The 18,787-nt window shown below is 53.3% G+C and overlaps 1 protein-coding gene across 1 annotated transcript in view; it reads right to left on the bottom strand.

The window, feature by feature from the left end:
* Positions 1-53: 53 nt before the first annotated feature.
* The window catches only part of HPSE2 (heparanase 2 (inactive)), a gene marked incomplete at its 3' end in the record, with an annotated part of 77,213 nt that continues 58,479 nt past the window's right edge, over positions 54-18,787 (bottom strand). Inside the window, exons 6-12 of the mRNA XM_079536571.1 lie at positions 16,308-16,355; positions 10,964-11,057; positions 9,294-9,400; positions 8,682-8,796; positions 1,156-1,301; positions 292-438; positions 54-219 (exon numbers count right to left, since the gene is read on the bottom strand). Of these exons, the coding sequence (XP_079392697.1) occupies positions 54-219; positions 292-438; positions 1,156-1,301; positions 8,682-8,796; positions 9,294-9,400; positions 10,964-11,057; positions 16,308-16,355 (823 nt within the window). The remainder of the gene's footprint in view (positions 220-291; positions 439-1,155; positions 1,302-8,681; positions 8,797-9,293; positions 9,401-10,963; positions 11,058-16,307; positions 16,356-18,787) is intronic.

Genomic DNA, 18,787 nt, shown 5'->3' with positions numbered 1-18,787 from the left:
CGAGGAGCGGCGCGTCCCGGGGAGCGAGCGGTGGGTCCGTTGCGGGCCGCGGGCTATCGGTAGCGGCAGGCCAACGCGTTCACGTTCTTCACCACGTAGAAGCTCATGGTCAGCGGGGGGATGACCAGCGTGCGGCCGGCCCGCAGCGGCCGGGGCTTTAGCTCGGGGAGGGTCCCGTCGTCCACCATGGCCAGAGGCTGTCCGTTGAGCTGCACCGACCTGCGAGAGCGGAACAGGGTCAGGGCGCGGCGCCAAGGACGGGGTGGTCCCCAGCGGGAGCCCCGCGCTTACTTGGAGTGCAGCCCATCTTTGCCATAGGGCTGCAGCAGGTACTGGTGGACGATCTTATCCCGCAGCGTCCCCGCCAGCTTGATTTTCTTCCGGGAGCGATGCAGGTTGATGATGTACAAGGTGATGGAACCCCGCACGTAGTTGTGGCTGCAAAGGGGAGAGCGGGGGCTGAGGGGTGTGTTGGCATCTGAGAGCATCACCCCTGGAAAAGGGTTTGGGGTGAGTGTGCAGCCATCCAGGTTGGACATCATCCTCCGCAGGGAGATGTCACTTCCCCATCGTGACAGCTTCCCAATTTCCCCTGCTCTCCTCGACCAGGAGTGGCACTGCTCGAGGGGGTCACTGCAGCTGGGGGCAGCCCCCCCAGGACCTTGCAAGGAGGAGGCTGAGAACTGAGGGAGCTCGCTATGTGAGTGGCGTCTGCCCTCGCCACCCGGGGCACCCAACTGACAGCTCCAGACACTGATCCTCTGTCCCTGCTTAATCAGACAGCCCCAAACAAAGGCTATAAAGCACTTTGCACCTGTCAGTTACTGGACAAGGTTTCCTACCGAGCTGGAGGCATGTTGAAAGCATCTGGACTGTGTAAAGAAACAGCCTCTCCTCCTCCACAATAGCAACTTGTGTCTGCAGAGGAGGTGGCTGCCTCCCCCCCACCCCCCACTGCTTGCTGGGGCGCTTTGAAAGACCTTATCAGTAAAACAATGAGCAGGCTGGGCTCCTGGGCAGGTAACCTGACCGACCGGGGGCCCCTCGTGAAATCCACCCCCTTGATCTTTGCTGCCGGGGCTGTCCTGCCGCAGTCCCCGTTCCCAGGCGGGTGCTGCCCCACAGCCCCAGCTTCCCTCGCTGTGCATGGCTCACTTGTGGGAGCTGGTGCAGTGGGCGTAAATGCGGAGCTTGTCACGGATCACCCTGCCCGGCCGGGGCTTCCTTTGCAGACCGGCCACGTGGATGGCCAGCACCTTGGGTCCGATGAGCCGCTTGTACAGTAGGGACAGCCAATAGTCCTGCAGGGCAGAGAGGACAGTCAGCAGCACCAGTCCAGGAGAGTCTGGGCTGCCTGTGTGAGAATATTCCATGCCAGGTGTCTGCCCTGGGGTGAGCTTTTATTTTTTGGCACAGATCAAGCCAAAATGGTGTAGCTGTTTCCAGGAAAGAGATTAAGGAAGGAGTACACTGCTTTGCACGCTAAGAGACACTGATATCCTCTAAAGGAGCTCAGGCCATGCAGCTTGGTGGAAGGCAGCACGGATGCTATCTCACATCTCATGGACCCACACACAGCCACGCTGCAGAGCCACGCACAGCCCACATGGAACAATGACACCTTCCACCCCATTGCTGTGCAAGGCTGGAACCCCTCGATCTATCCCATGCTCATCCTCATCTGCTGATGGCACATTGGCTCTGGAGAGAGCCTGGGGTGCTTCACTCCCCAGAGGTATTTCTCCTCCGAAAGCCGCCTTTGGAGCTAAGCACCCATGACCATAGCGCAGGGAAGCCAAGTATTCAAGAAATAGGAAATGCTCAGCCCCTGTGCACATGCGTTAATGATGCAGCCTTTTAATTACGTCACCACATACTATATTTTCCCACAGGGCACGGCCTCGCTTAGCACACAGGATGGGCCCCAGGCCCCGGGGAGGGAAGCAAGGCTGTGCACTGCTGGCAGCCACCGTCTGCAGGGGCCCCCCCTCATCCGCTGCAGAAGCTGGGAGGTGTGCGGTAAATGAAGCAGGGTTGTAGGAAGGGAGGGGGCATGCTCAGAGGGCCGCTTTGCAGGACGGGGCTCTGTCCTTCTTGCCGCAGCAGCTACCAGCCAAGAGGAACACCCATCTGGTTGGTGCCAGCAGTGCCACTCAGCCTGCCACAAGGACATCCAAACCTGCTTCCCACTGGCTGGGTCATCTTTGGCCAGAGGGCTGGGGGAAAACCTCCTGCCCTCCTCTAGCTGCTTTTGGCCAAGCCTGAAGATGGCCTGTTAGCTCCCTGTTAGATAGCTCTTCCTTGCAGCACTGTGGAGTTTCTTGCTTTCTGTGCACTTTTCCATCAGCAAGGTGCTGGTTTTGCTGGCAAATTATGGGAGTGATAGATGCTAGAGGACTCAAAGGGAGTCCTTGGGGACTTGGTGGCCACCCTTCGTGTTCCATGTGCTCTTGGTGCTCCCCTAAAAGCTGTGGCTTAGCAGATCCGTCAGTGCTACCAACTACCTTAGCAGAGATGCTCAGAGCAGTGTGGGGACCAATGTGTCCCTTCAGCATCTGCAGGAGGAGAAGAAGCTCAGTGATTTTACCCTTCTTGGCAGGCAGGGTGAGCTCTGAAGCCTTTCTTTCAAGAAGGATGTGGAAGCACCAAAGAGAGTTCAAAGCTGGGCCAGAAAAATGACCCAGGGGCTGGAAAAGGAGCCTTTTGCTGCAGCCTGGAGGAACTCAAGCCATTCAGCTTGCTGCAGGGAAGCACTGAAGACAGCTGCAGCTTTTCGCGTCATCGCAAGCCTGCTTGCAGCAGGGGCCAAAATCATGTTCCTTGCAATAAATTACCAGGAGCCAGTGACATCGAGTATTTGGATGATGAATTGCACACGCATTCAGCATGATCAAAACAAAACCTCTGGGTGTGGGCACTTCCCTGGCTGCTGCAAGGCTGTGAGCCCCAACCAAAATCCCATCGGGGCTGCTGGGCACCTGCAACTACAACTTGCTTTGTCTCCTGTTCAGATGGTCACTGAAGTGGGAAGTTGGGTCTTGACACCCATATCTGAAAGCAACAGGGTGGCTTTTTCCCTGGCTGTGTCTCCTCCACGTGTCCTCGTGACCACCTTGCAGCAAAAAGCCACAGCCTGGAGCAGAGCACAGCTCGATCCAGCCCAGTCACAGCAGGACCAGGGCCTTGGAGCTGCTGAGAGCTCCTGTGGTGAGCCATTATACAACCATAAGGCTAGAGGAGGAATAGCAGAAAGGAATCTGGTCCGCTATTAGTCCCTGGGGAACCGAGGGAGCTTTCTTGCTTTAATTACTTTGCAGACCTATTAAGGCTGCTGCTACAGTCCTCGGCGGGGCTGCAGGCACCTGAGCAGAGCAGAGCAGGAGGTCCCTGGCTGGGATGGTGGATTTGCAGGCAGGAAGGGCCATGGTCTCACGCGAGCTGATCTGTGGAGCTCAGTCCAACCACGTCTTCTGTGTGCCAGAGGGGAGAGCTCTCCACCAGACAGGGAAAGCCCAGAGGGTCCCGCTTTATCTCCTTACATGTTTTAATTCATCACAGGAGCTTTTAGAGGCTTAAGCTTTTGGAAAGGCAGCCGATTAGTCAGCCCTTCAGACAGCCCCGCTAACCACATCTCCTGCCTTCAGAGCTGCTACAAAGGGCTCAGGAGCATCTCCCTTGCTCCCTCCTACAGGCAGCAAAGCTACTTTACAGCCTGCCCAAGCCTGTCCAACTGCACACACGAGAAGAGGTTGCTGTAGCCAGGAAACCTAAGCCCCAGACCTTCAGTCTCTCTATAAACAGCAGGTAGGTGGGCACTCAAGGTGCATCCACAGTGCCCAGCCTGGCAGACCCTGGAACTCTCCAACACCATCCCTAAGGCACACACAGGTTTCAGCAGCCTGCTCCATTCCTGCACCACAACCTGCATTTTGACTGCCTGAACAACCCTTACTGAGATAAGGGACCCGGTTTCTCATGTCTCACAGGACAGAGGAGTTTTTATCCGTCTGCTGAGCCTTGTGGCTTGTTTTTGGCAAAAGCCTCTTCCAGTGACTTGGTTCTGCAGGCCCGGCGGGATGGAGAACTGCCACTTCCCATGGAACCTGTTCCAGTGATTAAACATCCGCGCTGTTAACAATCTTTATTTTCAGCTTGAATTTGTCTGGCGTCAGCTTCCAACCAGTGGTTCTTGCTCTTTCTTTTTCCACTAGATTAAAGGATCTTCAGCATTCAAGGCTCACTCCCTGTGGAGGTCTGTGCATCCTGTTCAAGACGCGGCTGGTCGTTCCTCCAGCAGGGCTGGGCTGATGCAGTTCTTAACATCACCCGTGACCTTGTTGTGCTTCTTGGACAGCTCAAGGCTTTCCTACCCAAATCCCACACAAAGATCTGGCAGCAGCAGCCCCCTGGGCAGCACAGACTTTGCATGGCGCAGCACCAGCACCGAGCCCTGCCTAGAGGTGGCTCTTGCACCCAGCAGTCCTCTGCAGCTGTTGACATCTCTGCCTGGGATTGCATTGCTTTTGCTGTGCTTCTCCTCTTCCTTCCTGCCCCAATGGCTGTGAGTGCATCATCTCACCCCACTCTTTCACAGCTGTGGCCATGATGCCTGTGCTGTGCTCTTATGGGGGCTTGCTTCAGGTTGGTTGCTGGCTGGTCCTGTGGGCGGAATATCTTCTTGTGGTTAGGAAAAGGAAACGAGGTCACGTTTTTCAATGGCTGTCCAGTGAGTCCCAAAGCACGGCACGTGGCACTGCCAGGAGAGTTGCTCCATCCCCAATTACCTGCTAACATGGATGCACATGGCAGCTGGGAGAGCCACAGCCTCACCCACCAGTGCCAGCAGCAGTGCATTCGGGCTTGGCATCAGCTGCTTGTCCCATAGCTCTGGGTCTCCCCAGCAGCACAACCCTCAGAAGTCTGCTGAGCCATTGTGCACTGGCCCTGAGCAGGCGAGCTCCTGCCCCACAAGCAGAGCAGATGGAGCAGCAGTCAGAGTCCTTTTGTCATCACCTCTCCCTAACAGGGTCCAGGCAATGGAGGCGGCAGGAAGGGAGCGGAGCCACAGGATCAGGCAGGTTAGAAACCAAATACAATTTGTTTGCTGTTTTCCCTTCATCTGCTACTTTTCACCATCACACTACTTCCCTCCATTCTGCCGGTAGCTGCGTGCCATGCTGAAGAGCACCTTGCTATCCCCACCACCCCTGCAGCTGGTGGCAGTGGGTGGCTGGGTGCACAGCACATGCATGGCATGGCTCTTCTGTGCACGTGTCCCACAGCCCCAGTGCGTGGGAGCCTGAGCTGCAGGCAGCTCACAGCTTTGATGCCTTTCAAAGTCCAAGCATACGCACTTCAGATACTTTTTTTTTTTATGGAGCACAAAGAGGGAAAGGCCCCTTAACCCAATGTGACAGTGAGCAGAGTGCAAGCGCTTTAAATCTGTCTCCTGGTTTGCAGATAAAAGGAGCCTCAGAGCAGGCTCACAGATAGAATGCAGCCAGGGTGTGGGGAGCAGGGGATGCTGCAGCCCTCAGCATAGCCATGGCTGGAAGAGAAGCAGAGCCCCTCGGAACTGCACCAGGCAGTTCCCATGCAGCTTTGGGTCTTCACGTGGCCCAGAATTTCATCCCTCTTTCCAGCAGCCAGAGCCCATGTACCACACAAGCCACTTCTGCTGCATTCTCTCCACTCCCTTCCTCTCCCCATCTGCAGGCATCACTTGCGCCAGAGCCCATACTCCAGTGTGCAGGGCAGATGGGGGTGCCAGACACCCGTGCTGCAGATTTACGGTCACAAAGAACAGCTTCCATGTGTGTGAGCTCTATTGGACCGGCTCCTTCTCCCCACCCTTTGTTGCTCCCCGCATGGGGACAGTTTCCCACTGCCACATGGCCCCATCAGCAGGGCAGGGATGGGTGCAGGTGGATGGATGCGGCCCCCAACCCTGGATGGGGGTGATTATTGCAGCACAGCGCGAGGCAGGAGAGGCTTGGCTGGGGAGAAGCTGGGACCTTCAGCTGTAAGGAGCAGCGTGGCCGCCAAGGCAGCTCAGCTAACGAGCGCTCAGGGGAATGCAGACGTGCAGCAGGCGGGGAGCCCTGCTCCCAACCCTGGCACCTTGGCCAGGACACGCAGTAACTTTCCCATTGAGTTCCTCAGTGCCTGTGGGCTAAGCAAAGGAGGTGAAAAATTGCTGGCGGCATCCAAGCGTCTGAGTGCAGCCCCACCAGGCGCAGCCCGCCGCACCGCCGTGGTGCTTTCCCAAGGACGCCATCAATTCACACACAATATTACACTGTCTTTTCCTACCACGGCTGAGCAGGCAGCCTCTGCCATTGCTTTGCCCTGTGATCCCTCGAAGCCTTTTCTCACGCCCCCGTATGCTGTTTATTAAACTTAGATGGAGGAAGTTTTAGCACCTAATGCAGGAGAACCTTGTCCCTCACAGCCTTTGGAAGAAGGTTCAAGAGATGCCACAGTTATCAGGAAACCTGAGTTTGGTTTTCAGCTTTGGCCTTTTTGTTGGGTTTGTGTTTCTCTGGCCCTCCCTAGAAGCATACCCAAATTTCTGCACACATAGGTGTAACCTCACAGCACTTCTTTGTGCATTAAGGGGGCAGACATCAGTTCCAAAAATGGATAAAACAGAGGGGACTTCTGTATGGATGAGCATTTCAAAGTTTTGCATGCTCTAGCAGTCTGAAGAGATAGCTCACACTTACCTTGGGGCCTCTGCAATGAAATGAACGTTTTGCACCATTCTGGACTGCTTCAGAGTGATATTAACCAGGGTGATGTATTATGTCTACTGCATGCCTAAAAGGAGCAGATAGCTCCTAAATGCCAGATGGGCTTTTCAAAGGCATTGCCCCATGAAGGGTGAATATCAGTGCCGCTTCTCCTCTCACTTCATCTACTCCCTGCTCCCACACACGTATGGATGGGCTCAGATGCATGCAGACAGACTTACGGACAGGAGAAGCTCTGCCTGAAGGGCTTCTCAAGCACATGCCATGCAGTCAAGCCCTGATTGCTTTACGGCTGGCTGCCCCGATCGCTCAAGAAGAAAAAGCACTTCAATGATACTCAACCAAGTTCTCTCAGAAATAACAAGGCATTAAAACACTTGAGAGCAGCTGCATTAAGCTTGGCAGAAGCATTTATATTCCACAGCCTGAGCACATCCATGCCCGTTTTCTTCCCATTAGTTGCAAGAGAAGCCCATTTCTGCAGGTCTGCCATTGGATGAAGGCTCAGGTGTGGTCTGAAGGCTCACAGCACGGCCCACAGCAGCATCACCCCACTGCAGAGAGCTGTGCACTGACCTTTCTATTCCTGTACACAGCAATGTCTCCAGTGCATGGCCCTGGCTGTGCACATTCCCTGGCCCCATGCAGACAGCGTATGCCAGGTCTTACCAGGTCCCTTGTGCCACTCGCTGCACCGTGCCACAAGGGCAGCACCAAAGTGAGCAGGACCAGCAGCAAACTGCCACACTCACTCAGGCAACAGCACAGCCTTCTCTCAACAGCCTCTGCCTTGTGCCCATCCCACCTGCAGAAAAGTCTTTGTGACAGCAGCCAGCAAGTGTGTTGGGTTTCACGGGGTGGTGACCCCGCACAGGTCCATCCAGACACTTTCATCCCCCTGATAGCTCCCACGGGAAAATAGCAGTCACCGTACTGCCATGTGGGTCACAATCTGATCTCCACAAGCTTTTTTATGCTCACATCTTTGAAGTCCCATACTAATTTGCACCTGCTCGTGGCTCTTTTAAAGCGCACGAGCAACACTGGTGCTTGTGCAGGACTGTGTTACTGGGACGTGAGCAGCAGATCAGCTCTAGAGCACATGGGAGAGCAAGGAAGAGGCCACAAGAGGCATGGTGTCTGATTTAGTTGGAAAATTATAACAGCAGTAATTTGAATAACTTAATTGTCTTTATCAGCTCAGGGCATATTCCCCAAACTCTCCCCTGGTGTTGCCCTGAAGAAACCCTGTAAACTCCTTCTTGGGGTGAGCAGAGCACCCAGCCGCCCTGTCTGCTTCTCCACTTACAAGGTGAGGGATTTACTAGGCCAAAGGGAAAATAGAACAGATCAGATGGAAAGGAAACCTGCTATTTTTAAAGAGATTTTGCATACTCTTTCTTTATTCTCACCCTGTGTGGGAAGACCCAGCCATCCGGGAGGGGTTTTGGAGAGCAAGGAATGATGCAGGGCGTCACTGAGAACCACCAGGTCTCAGCTGGAAATGGGACTGCAGCACAACCTTGCCCTGGAATGCCCCCGCATAGTCACTGGCATTGCTGCTGTGGCACTGGCCTCCCTGCCATGCTCCCAACCTCTGGGCACTGGAAGAAGTTCCAGCCACAGCAACAAAGCTCTCCCATCTGCTTCCAACATGCCGCATTTGACATTAACTAATGTCTCCTATTAACACTGAATGAAACAGATCTGGAAAAATTCATTTGCAAGCAGAGTTCAAACAGGCCACAAGGAGAGGTGGATTCTCAGCTGTGTCCTGGATATTTCTGTGGTGAAGCCAAGCATCTGCAAGAGGGGTCAGGGATAAAGGCAGCACATCATTCTGGGTGCAGGGAAGAGAAAAACCAGATCCCCCCTAAAACCTGGCTGTGAGAAAGGTGCATCTCTGCGATTGGCCCCGGGCAGACCTACCGGCAGGGGGTTGAAGTTCTGGTCCACCAGGTGGTTGTGGCCATGGTCAAGGAAGGAGTGCCGCACCACTACATCAATGCCTTGGCTGGCCAGCAAGCCCAATGTATTCAGCCACCTGTGTCGAGGAGACAGGGTTAGGCCACTGTAGGGACCCGAGCTTGTCTGTGCTCCCACCCATTGTGCTGTCACCAGCAAACTAAGCCAGCCCCAGCCCACGTGTCCTGGGCATGTTCCTATGCCTGCGCCTAGAGCAAGGAAAACCTTCCTTGATCCTTTGTGATCACAGTTAACTCTGAAGATTGCAACAGGATCTATGTGTTACTGAGCTGTACCATTGGACAAGCCCGAGGATCCAGCAATAGCTGTGGTTTCTAAGAAGGGCAGAATATGGTTTCCAGACTTGGACCTTGTGCTCTGAAGAGCTTCAGTTGCCCAGAAAGGGATGCAAGGAGTGAAATGCATGCAAGGGTCCGTGGCTGCAGAATGGGGAAAGGGCGGCGAGGCTGTGGGGTGCAAGCCCCAACCCCAGAGCTGGGGTGCATAGAGGAGCGCTGTGCACAGAGCCTGTGGCAGTGGTGGCAGTGCCCTCGTGCCAGGAGCTGTGTCACTCACAGGAACCCGGCCGCATAGGAATCGGAGAGGTTGTTCATGCCTCCAGCAGAGGTAGCACCGACGCCTTCCAGCCAGATCTTCTTGCCCGGTGTGTACGTGTTCACAACCTGCACAGGGAACAACACACATCAAATGCAGTACCACTCTCCTGTTCCCACAGGGCAGGTGCAATTTGCATGTCTCTGACATGTAATGGCTGCGTTCAGTATAGAGACTGCGGCAGGGGCAACCTGGCGGCTTGCAGTGGGAGGAGAAATAGCTGCCACTGTGGGAGCAACATGGGACGGGGCAGCCACAGCTGGGCACCGAAGCATCAGGGGCTCCAGATACACGGGCACCACACAATGAATCCTCTCCTCTTCAGCAATCGCGCTTCTCCAGGCCGGGCTATGAGCTCCTGCAGCCAGATGTCTGCAAGCTCCACAGCCCAGGAGCACGCTGCACAGCCTGACGGATCCTGCCCCATTAGTGAGGAACACTGGAATGTGCTGGATGGACTGGGATCCCTCAAAGCTGTTAAATACGCCAGCTCTGGGCTGCCTCCCACTCACAGCCTGTGAGAGTCGACATCCCTGACTGAAGCCCCAGAGGTGTTGGCATCCTGCCTGTAATTATCTAAGCCCGCCACCTTCCCCAGTCAGAGAGGAAGCAATAAAACAGGGAAGTGGACAAGCCCAGCTGCTCTAATCAGCCCCGGCAGGATGCACGGACTCAAAGCCAAGCTGGAGGCTATTAGCACCCAGCATTGTGCTTTTGCTCAGCCACACTGGCATTCCCAGGAGAGCTCTTCCCACTCCCCAGACCCAATAGAGGGCAGCTCCTCACTGCTGCGGGTCTGGGGCTGGATGGGAACCAGGACCCCCCAGGGCTGCACCATGTCTCCACCTTGCTGCCCATGGCTTTCCTGGCCATCCCATGACCTTCCCCAGCAGTGAGACATGTGTCACCAGGTTAGTACAAGCAGGGTAGGATTGTGCCCCATGCTTGTCCCTGTGCCCAACTCATGCTCCCTGCCAAAGGTGGGTCACTCATGCATGGGGATGGTCCCTGGGTTGTACAGGACAACACAGCAAGCAGCTCCTATCCTCTGGTTTTGCTGTGCCGACCCACGTGTCCCCTTTCCTGGGGCCTCTTTGAGTTGTTTGCTCATCCTACAGTTTCTTCTTGCAGGAATTACAGCAGCGAGACATCGTGGTGACTGATACAGTAAGAAAACCTTGACAAGACAGGCAAATGGACAGTCCTCTCACTCCAAAACACTTTGCTCTTATTAGATGTTCATCCTTTGTTGCAGGATTGGCAGCTGAGCTGCCCATAGCCCCAATCCCTGTGGCAGCTGAACCAGGGGACCCCCAAAGTTCCCATTTCTTACACAGTGGCTGCAGCCTGGAGCTGTCCTGTGGGCAGCAGGGATGGAGTGGCTCACTGCATGCCGCACTGTCCAGAGCAAATCACAAATCACCCTGGAATTGTAATAGACACCTAGGGCTGGCCAGGTTGCTACCCCATCTCCTCCTCCATCCCCAGGGTGGAGATTCCATCCCTCCACCCCACCCTGCAAGCTTGGGATTGCTGCACCAGCCCCACACCTTGAGCAGTGCCCAGCCCAGGCACTGAGCTGCAGTACTGTGGGCACACTGCCCACTACCCCTTGCAGACTGTGCACTCACTTTCTGGATTTTCCTGATCTGGTCGGACAGTGTGTCTAGCAGGCGTGTTTTCAGGAAGTCGGTCACTTTGGCCACTCGGCCATCGATGTAGTAACTGCAAGGAAAACAAGATGGCAAGAATGAAACTACTGGCATTAGTTCTGCCCCTGTCCGTGTCCTTCTGTCCCACTGCTGTCTCACACCAAGAAGCCTTTTTCCCTCCAGGAGAGGACCTCTGCAGAGGTGCTGTGTCCTCTCCTACATCCCTCGTCCTGCTAACACAGGAGTGCCTGCTGCCCTGGACATGGCACTGAGCATTTCCCATTCAGGGGATTCCTGCTCTCCGCGTGCTCGCTTCAATGAAACATGGTTATAGTGCTGCCAATCAGAATCCGAATCATCTGCATCCAGGTGTGGGAGGAAGGCTTTGAAATGCCTGAGTGCTGGCTCCTGGTTCCAGGACATAAGGTGAAGCAATCCATCTTTGGGGTGCAAACATCCTGAATTGGAGTTGGTCCCAAACATCTTGTCCGGAAGGAGTGATCAGTGCTGGCACCCTTCACACAGCAGCCATAGGTGAGGCAATGCAGAGGGGCAGGAGGTCTCAGGATGGGAGCACAAATTCTATAGCATCTACATCTGTCCCTTTGGGTCCCTCCCAGGCATGCTGGGCTGCTGCACTGGGGATTCTGGGAGCTGCCCTCCAACCTTTGTCATTGGTGCTGGAAAAATGGCAGGGAAAGAGGCTCCCTCAGTACTTGAAACGTGGAGATGTGGATAAGAAGAGCGCAGCAGGGCTTTTTGGTAATGCACGGGATTGGAGGATGCTGTTACAGACACATACATATGTACCAGGGATTGCATACTCCACTTGTTGTCCTGGGGTGTGAAAAAAAGGCAGCTTCACCTTCCCAGAAGTATCAGCTCCTTTACAGGTGTGGTTTCTCTATGAGAAGCATCTCATCCAGAGTAAGGCCCCATGTGCACTGGGCAGCCCATTGCTGAGTGTCTTTCTGAGATTGAGTCTAGCAAACGAGAAAGGCAGCAGTGACGTCTCCTTGCAGGGATGTTGTTAGCAAAGTGAGCAGCCAGCAGCTGTGGGGGAGCCTCCCCACATGGGTACAGAGGTGCACACGAGGGCAGGAGCCTCCCCAAAGGATGCTGCAGCTTGAATCAGGCTTGGCCAGGACACGCAGAACACGTGCAACATGCATGAACGCTCAGAGAGGATTTTAGCTTCTCAGTGCTCCAACTCACTGATCAGGTAACGGGGTAAGCGTGCTTGGAGCTGTGCAGGGCTGCAGGGGAAGGCGAGCAGCCAGCACTGCCTGGCCCAGAACGGAGACGAATTACAGACTCAACTTGCAGATGCCCTGAACATGAAGGGTCTCCTCTGCAAATCCTCTCCCAGGTGTGAAGTTCCAGCTTTGTCCCCCAAAAAACTCAGCATCGTGCCAGCCAGACTCTGGATTCACTCCAACCCTCTGTAATAGGGGGAAGTAGGAAAGAGGCATTTTGGCACATCTGTGCTGACAGTACGGTGCTAAGGGCAGAAAGTTGCTCAGGGAGGGGGACTTGGGAAGTGTTTGACGTTGTTCAAATCAACCCTTATACAACACAGAACCGCTGGCTGCTGTGAGGACAGCAGGCCTGTGAGCAGCAGGCAGTGAGGGGGTTTACAGAGATTACTTTTTAAGACAAAATTACAAAGCAGCAGACTCTGGGGATGGCAGATGTTTGGATTTTAGTACAGCACTTAAGAACTGAACAGAAATGATTTTTGGCCTGCTGTGGCAAAAAAAAACCCCACCATCACCTGGGCTGAAAACTGGCTGCAAGGCCATAAAAGGAAGGTTGTATGAGGTGGGAGAAGATGAAGTTAAAGACCTCAGCCTACAGCAGAGGACAAGATATCCGCTCTAACCAGGAGCAGCTCTGGGGCACAGCCACCACCAGGGACACTTCACACCTGCACTAACAACCTGGAGAAATAGGGGATGGCACAGGAATGAATAAACCTGCTGCTTCGGTCTCAGGACATCTTGCTGATAGCTCATACCCCACGGCTTTGGGTATTCAAGCAGAGCCTGAAGACAATTCCATTATTTCTCTAAGGCTGGCAGAGATCTATTCTCAGGCACCAAGAGGTACATTCAACACCCAAAAGTGGTCAAGAGGGAAAACGGCATCAGCTGCACAAGAACTATGAACCGAGGCCAAAAGGATGGGCTGGAGCTTCACCAGCTAGGCTGAGGTCTCTGGAGCCCTGGAACAAACTGAGCAGCACCAACACAGCCTGGTGGGTGGGTGCTGGCAATGGTGTGGCACCAGGGTTGGCCCCAAAGACCACGAGGATGCAGGGCACGTGGGTTCCCATAGCATAGGAGGCCACAGACCTGACTGCTGCCCCAGGTGACTGCTGTCAGCCCAGCACACCTCAGTCCTGTCACCTCTGGGATCACACTGCCTGCCTCACTTTTCTCTGGAAAGATCCACAACTTGCTGCGTGGGACCATGAGCATCACACTGGGTTTAATGAAGGCAGTGCACTGGCTCCTGGGCAGCTGGTTTCATTTACCTCCTTTCATTTTAAAGAGGAACCTTTGCCCCTATTATCTGACCTCTTCTTCTGTTGCAGTTAATTACATTAAAGCCCACTTCCCAAAGCTCAGGAATTTCCGGATCTACTTTGTTGCCTGCTGCTACAGGGAGAGTCTGCTAGGAATTAGGGCACCAGCCTGCTGGGGATGTGAACGGGTCCAGCCTCACTGCCAGCATCACACCAACTGCTACCAAATGGAGACATCCTCTGCTGACACAGGCAGCCCTGTGCTCTGCCACTGTCCCATATGCCGAGGCCAGAGAGATGTCATCCAAACTCAGCATTGCAAAGCACTTTAAGCAGCATCCCATATGTGTCTGTGTGCATGACATCCCCGGTTTGCCACATTGTATGAGTGACTTTCCATATTGGAAGGTAGCATCATATTCTCCAAAGACTTGAAGGGATAGATGTCCATGACTTTGAAGATGCAAACATTTACTTGCCTTGCAAATAAATGAGTTTGTGGGCTGCAAAGACAGCCTTGCACAAGGATTTGCCCATTAGATTTGCCAAACTTTGAGGTCTGCACAGCACTTCAGGTGGAAAACCAGCCATACATAATGACACACAGGAAGGGGACCAGGGCATGGGCACTGGTTAGGGAGACAATGAATCTTCACTGTATGCAAGACACCAAGCTTTGGAGCAGAGCCAAAAGGAGATGTGGTTGTGGGAAGGGTTCTGAACCGTGGAAATCCACATTCAAAGACTGGCTGGATCCACAATAAACTGAACATTCGCTCCTAACCAAACCATAAACTAAATTACACAAGAAATGCCAAAACTCTCCCAGCCTCTGTCAGTCCTAATTGCCACACCCTCTGCTAGTGGAAATTCCCTAAACATTTCTGAGCCATTCACACATCCCTCTCCAGCAACACATTACTTCTGAAGAGGGAGGCACACACGCTGAGTTACATATGTAAGTGAAACCATACTAAGAAAGACTGGCAAGCCTTCTTATTTACACCCTGTGTCACTTCTCAGATGTATTTCAGAGAAGAAATGGTCATGTGTTTTCACAGAGGATAGGGATCTCTGCAATGTATTCCCTTCTCAATTCCCCTTCTGGATAGAGTGCAACCTTTTCAAAGGAGTAACAGATTTGACAAATTTATAACCAATATCCCAGGAGAACATTAGGGTTTGGAACAGAAAGGCTCATAGTTGCCGTTAGAGAGCAGTTCAGTTTCCTGCTAATAATTTTCTTCTTGGATACAAAGGAGCTTGTTTTGTTTTGTTTTGCTGTTTGGAGCAGAGGGATGAGACACTGTTTTGACATTTACTCATAAACAGTACAGAAGCCCAGATTGGAGCTGTGGCTATTGTCAGTCCTCACAAAAGCAGACGGGTGCAACCCTCCCAAGCTGGAAGCCCAGGCAGGGGGAGCAGTGGCTCCTGTACCTACCTGGGTGGGAAGTGCTCAGCAAGTGACATCCCAGCCATGCTGCCTACCTGTAGGGAGCTGTAACCCCACCTGCCTGCAGCACCTGGTCCCAAAAGGAAGGATCCCTGAGCCACAGCTCCCTGCATAAAGGCTGGCTGCTTCTTCCTGCAGTGCATCCAAGGGCTTGGCCCAGCCATCAAGCCCTGTTTCAGCAAGCGAATTCCTGGGTTAAGTAAATGCGATCAGCACATCGTGTAATCATGAAAAGCAAACTCCCAGCTGAGGCATAGATCATCATTGCACAGCGTGAGTCTGTAAGTAACACAAATCCCACTCCAAACACTCTGCTACCCCACTGCCCTGCTTGCACAGAGCTGCTGCCTCAGGGAAGCCTCAGGAGTCAGGTAGCAGAGCAGCACGGCAAGGCACGTGGCTCCCCAGAAATGGGACTTACTGGGTGCCAGCCAGGGCTGCTGCCATAAACCACTCTCAGATGCAGACAGTTGCTTCTGCAGGAGGCTCTGAGGTTAACACACCAACACAGAGCCCCTGGGCTTACTTGCAGAAAACCTCAGGTCTTAAAAGCCACTGAGCTCTTTTTAAGTGTAGGTCTCCAGGTGGGCTTTACAAAAGGAGCTGGGATCTGCAGGAGAGGAACAAATGTCCACATAACCTGGCCAGTATACCTCAAAGAGATTGTGGATGCCCCATCCTTGGAGGCATTCAAGGCCAGGCTGGACGTGGCTGTGGGCAGCCTGGTCTAGTAGTTGGCAACCCTGCACGTAGCAGGGGGGTTGAAACTTCATGATCAATGTGATCTTTTTCAACCCAGGCCATTCTATGATGATTCTATGAAGTGCCAGGAGGGGATCAGCAGCACTGACAGGTGATGGGATACTCTGAATGGGAGGGGATGAGATGGCATGCTCCACTCCAGCAAAGTAGCCTGAGCTCCCTTGAAGACCCAGTGCTAAGCTCAAATTAGGACAGAAGCCCAGCCAGGACCTGAGACCCCAGCTTCACTGCTCAAGACACCAGAGCAAACGCAGTTTTTCAGGATGCAGGGAGGTTTCACCCTGCTGCTTCCAAAGGTGCATGCCATCAGCCTAGCTTTGGGCCAGCTGCAATGGGGCTTGGTTTCCAGTGGGCAGGCATGTTTTTAGCCTCTGTCTCAGCTTCCGGGGTGAAACATGCCCACTTCTGCTGCAGAAGAAGGGGCAATGCCTCGTTTTCCTATTTAAAGGACAAGAACAGTAGATGTGGCTCCTACTATTTGTCCCCTTCCACATCCAGCCAGCCCATTCATTTTGCTCTGGACACCGTCAGATCACTCCAGTTAGTGTAGGAAAGCAGAAGGAATGGTGAATACCTACTGTTGCCAGGTAACAGCATCCACTGTGCTGCCAGCCACTTTCATGAACCTACAGGAAACAGAGGAAGAAATCATGTCAGTCCAAACTTGTCACAGATGTCCATAAGGAAGGGGAAATCCTAAAACAACCTACATCACAGGATACCAAGGATGGTCACTTTTGAAGGTTAGAATGCATACAGGCAACAGGAACCACTGGTTTGGTCAAGAGAACACAACAGTGCTCTGTGGTGCATGGATATCCAAGAGCCCAGGGGTGCACGGATATCCTCGCTGCCCAAAGAGCTGCATGCCCTGCAGCCCCGACTGCCCCCGTCTGGCCTGCAACCAAGGGTGGGAGAGAAAGGAGAAGGTTTGTGGGGAGAGAAGGGACATTTGATCAGGCCAGTTGGCAAGGGGGGGAGAAACAGCCAGCAAGCTTTGCAGCACACAAGCCTCTAATCAGGTCTGAAAAAAAGAGCAGCAAACTTCAGCCTAAATATAGCTCGGAAACAATCATTCTAACTTTAAATTAATGACGATAGTCAATTATAGACTGGGACGAAAGGGCATCTGGACCCTGTGAAGCATAAGAGGACACTGGCAAAGGCAGAGGTAATAAATCCCTGCGGACAGGAGGGAAGAGACACAATTAGAAATGGAAAAACAATAACGTGCTGTAATAGCACTGATGCGTCCCCGCTCCTCCTGCCCAGCAGTGCAGAGGCTGTCAGTTCCCAGGCTCGCTCTCCAGCAGAGCTCTGTGTCCCCATGAGGGGCAGCAGAGCAGTGGCTTTGGGGCCGGCTCCTCCTTGGCCATCCAGGACAGCAGGACAGAGCAAGAAGTACAAATCCTGCACCACTCATGCAGGGCACCTGGCTCAACGGTGCTGTCACTCAGTCACAAAGGGCACCTGCTGAGGATGCTCCTCTGCAGAACTCACTGCTCGCACCATGCCTGCAGTATCACTGCCAGCACACCCCAGTCCTTGTGCGGGGACCGAAAGCAAAACCCCACAATCTTCAGCATCCCTAGAGTGGCAGAAGCAGTGCCTCTGACTGCTCTGTCTCCTTAGGAAACTAACAGACCTCTTTGTTTTCCTTTTCTGTCCCCAGGAGAGTGAAATACATTGACTAGTTCTACTCATTTTCAAATTTTTCTATTAAAGATACATAACCACCCAATTTTGCTTTCTGCGTCTATTTTTCTTTCCACCTTTAAATGGAGATTTGTTGCAAGTCACAGATCAGAATTTCCCCTGTTAAATCTTTGAGTCTTGATGGTGAAGCTGCGCATGGAGCACATTGGATAACTCAAACTCTGGGAACCTGGATCAGCTCAATAGCCAGCAAGTGGTACTGCAAGAGCCAGAGATGAAAGCCTAGTGCAGGTGGAGACCCAGCGGTGCACAGGTATCCGAATATTCACAGCTTAGGAATGCAGATGTTATTAATCCTTTACTCCTGAAGCACCTGTGCTGCTCAAACCCTGGATTCCAAGGCCGGTGAAGAACCATGCAGACCTGCAGTCCGACCAGAGCTGGCACATGTCTGTCTGGGATTTCCTGGGCTATGCGATGTGCACATGTGCAGCACCACGCAGGCAGAGCAAACCAGAGGCTTCCGGCATGGATCAGATCCCTGCACATGTGCTGTGCAGATGCTCCGTGCTGGTGCAGTAAATCTGCCATTTCCTTACACTGGGCTCTGCGAACAACACTGAACTCTGAGATGCACATGCACTGAGTCACCTCTAGGAGCCGCGGGACAAGCTCAGCCTGCTTAGGGCAACATCCCATAATTCGGGCGGCAGCCCCAGCCACTGCAGCATCCCTGGCTGGGCTTCCACGTGGCAGAAACCTCTGCACATCCTCAGAATCAGATGAGGCAGAACCTCCAGGTGGGAGAGAATACATCTCCTGTCCTGATTCAACCCCCCCCACTCATGGAGCACCCACTGCGACCTTACGCAAATTGCTCCCATGGCTAATTAGCTTCCAAGTATGTTATTTCTCATCTGGATGTGTCTGTCTTCAGCCTCCAGCCACTGGAACTTCCTAGGTTTATTCCTGATACATTAAAGAGCCATTTGCATTTGGAAATCTCCTTCCCATGAAGGTAATTGCTGATTGTCAACCTTGAAATAAAAAATAAAAAAAAACAAATTAAAAAGTGATCCTGTAGCAAAGAATGCAGCTGCAGAAGGGAGACAAATGACCACCTCACAGCCTCCCAGGGGTTTAGCACTGTTTGACTCCCAGAGCTGGACTTCACAACCAAGTGTTGCTCCATCTGGTACACCCTGGTGAACTATGCAAGCCAACTGCACCATAGCTTTGCTACCAGAAGAGCTGGCTCTTGAAAGCTGGGGCAACAGCCAGGCTCTGAAGGACAGCACACTCCTATCCATGTGGACTTTTCTGCCTCACCACCTTTCTTAGAAGTCAAACGGGGTCAGCACCCATTCCGTGGCTCCAGCTAGAGCAGCCTACTCCATCTCTG

The sequence above is a fragment of the Tetrao urogallus genome (assembly GCF_951394365.1).
Source record: "Tetrao urogallus genome assembly, chromosome: 5".
In the NCBI taxonomy this organism is placed as follows: domain Eukaryota; kingdom Metazoa; phylum Chordata; class Aves; order Galliformes; family Phasianidae; genus Tetrao; species Tetrao urogallus.
The sequence above is the reverse complement of the archived record's forward strand: the minus strand, read 5'-3'. Positions and strand labels throughout refer to the sequence as shown.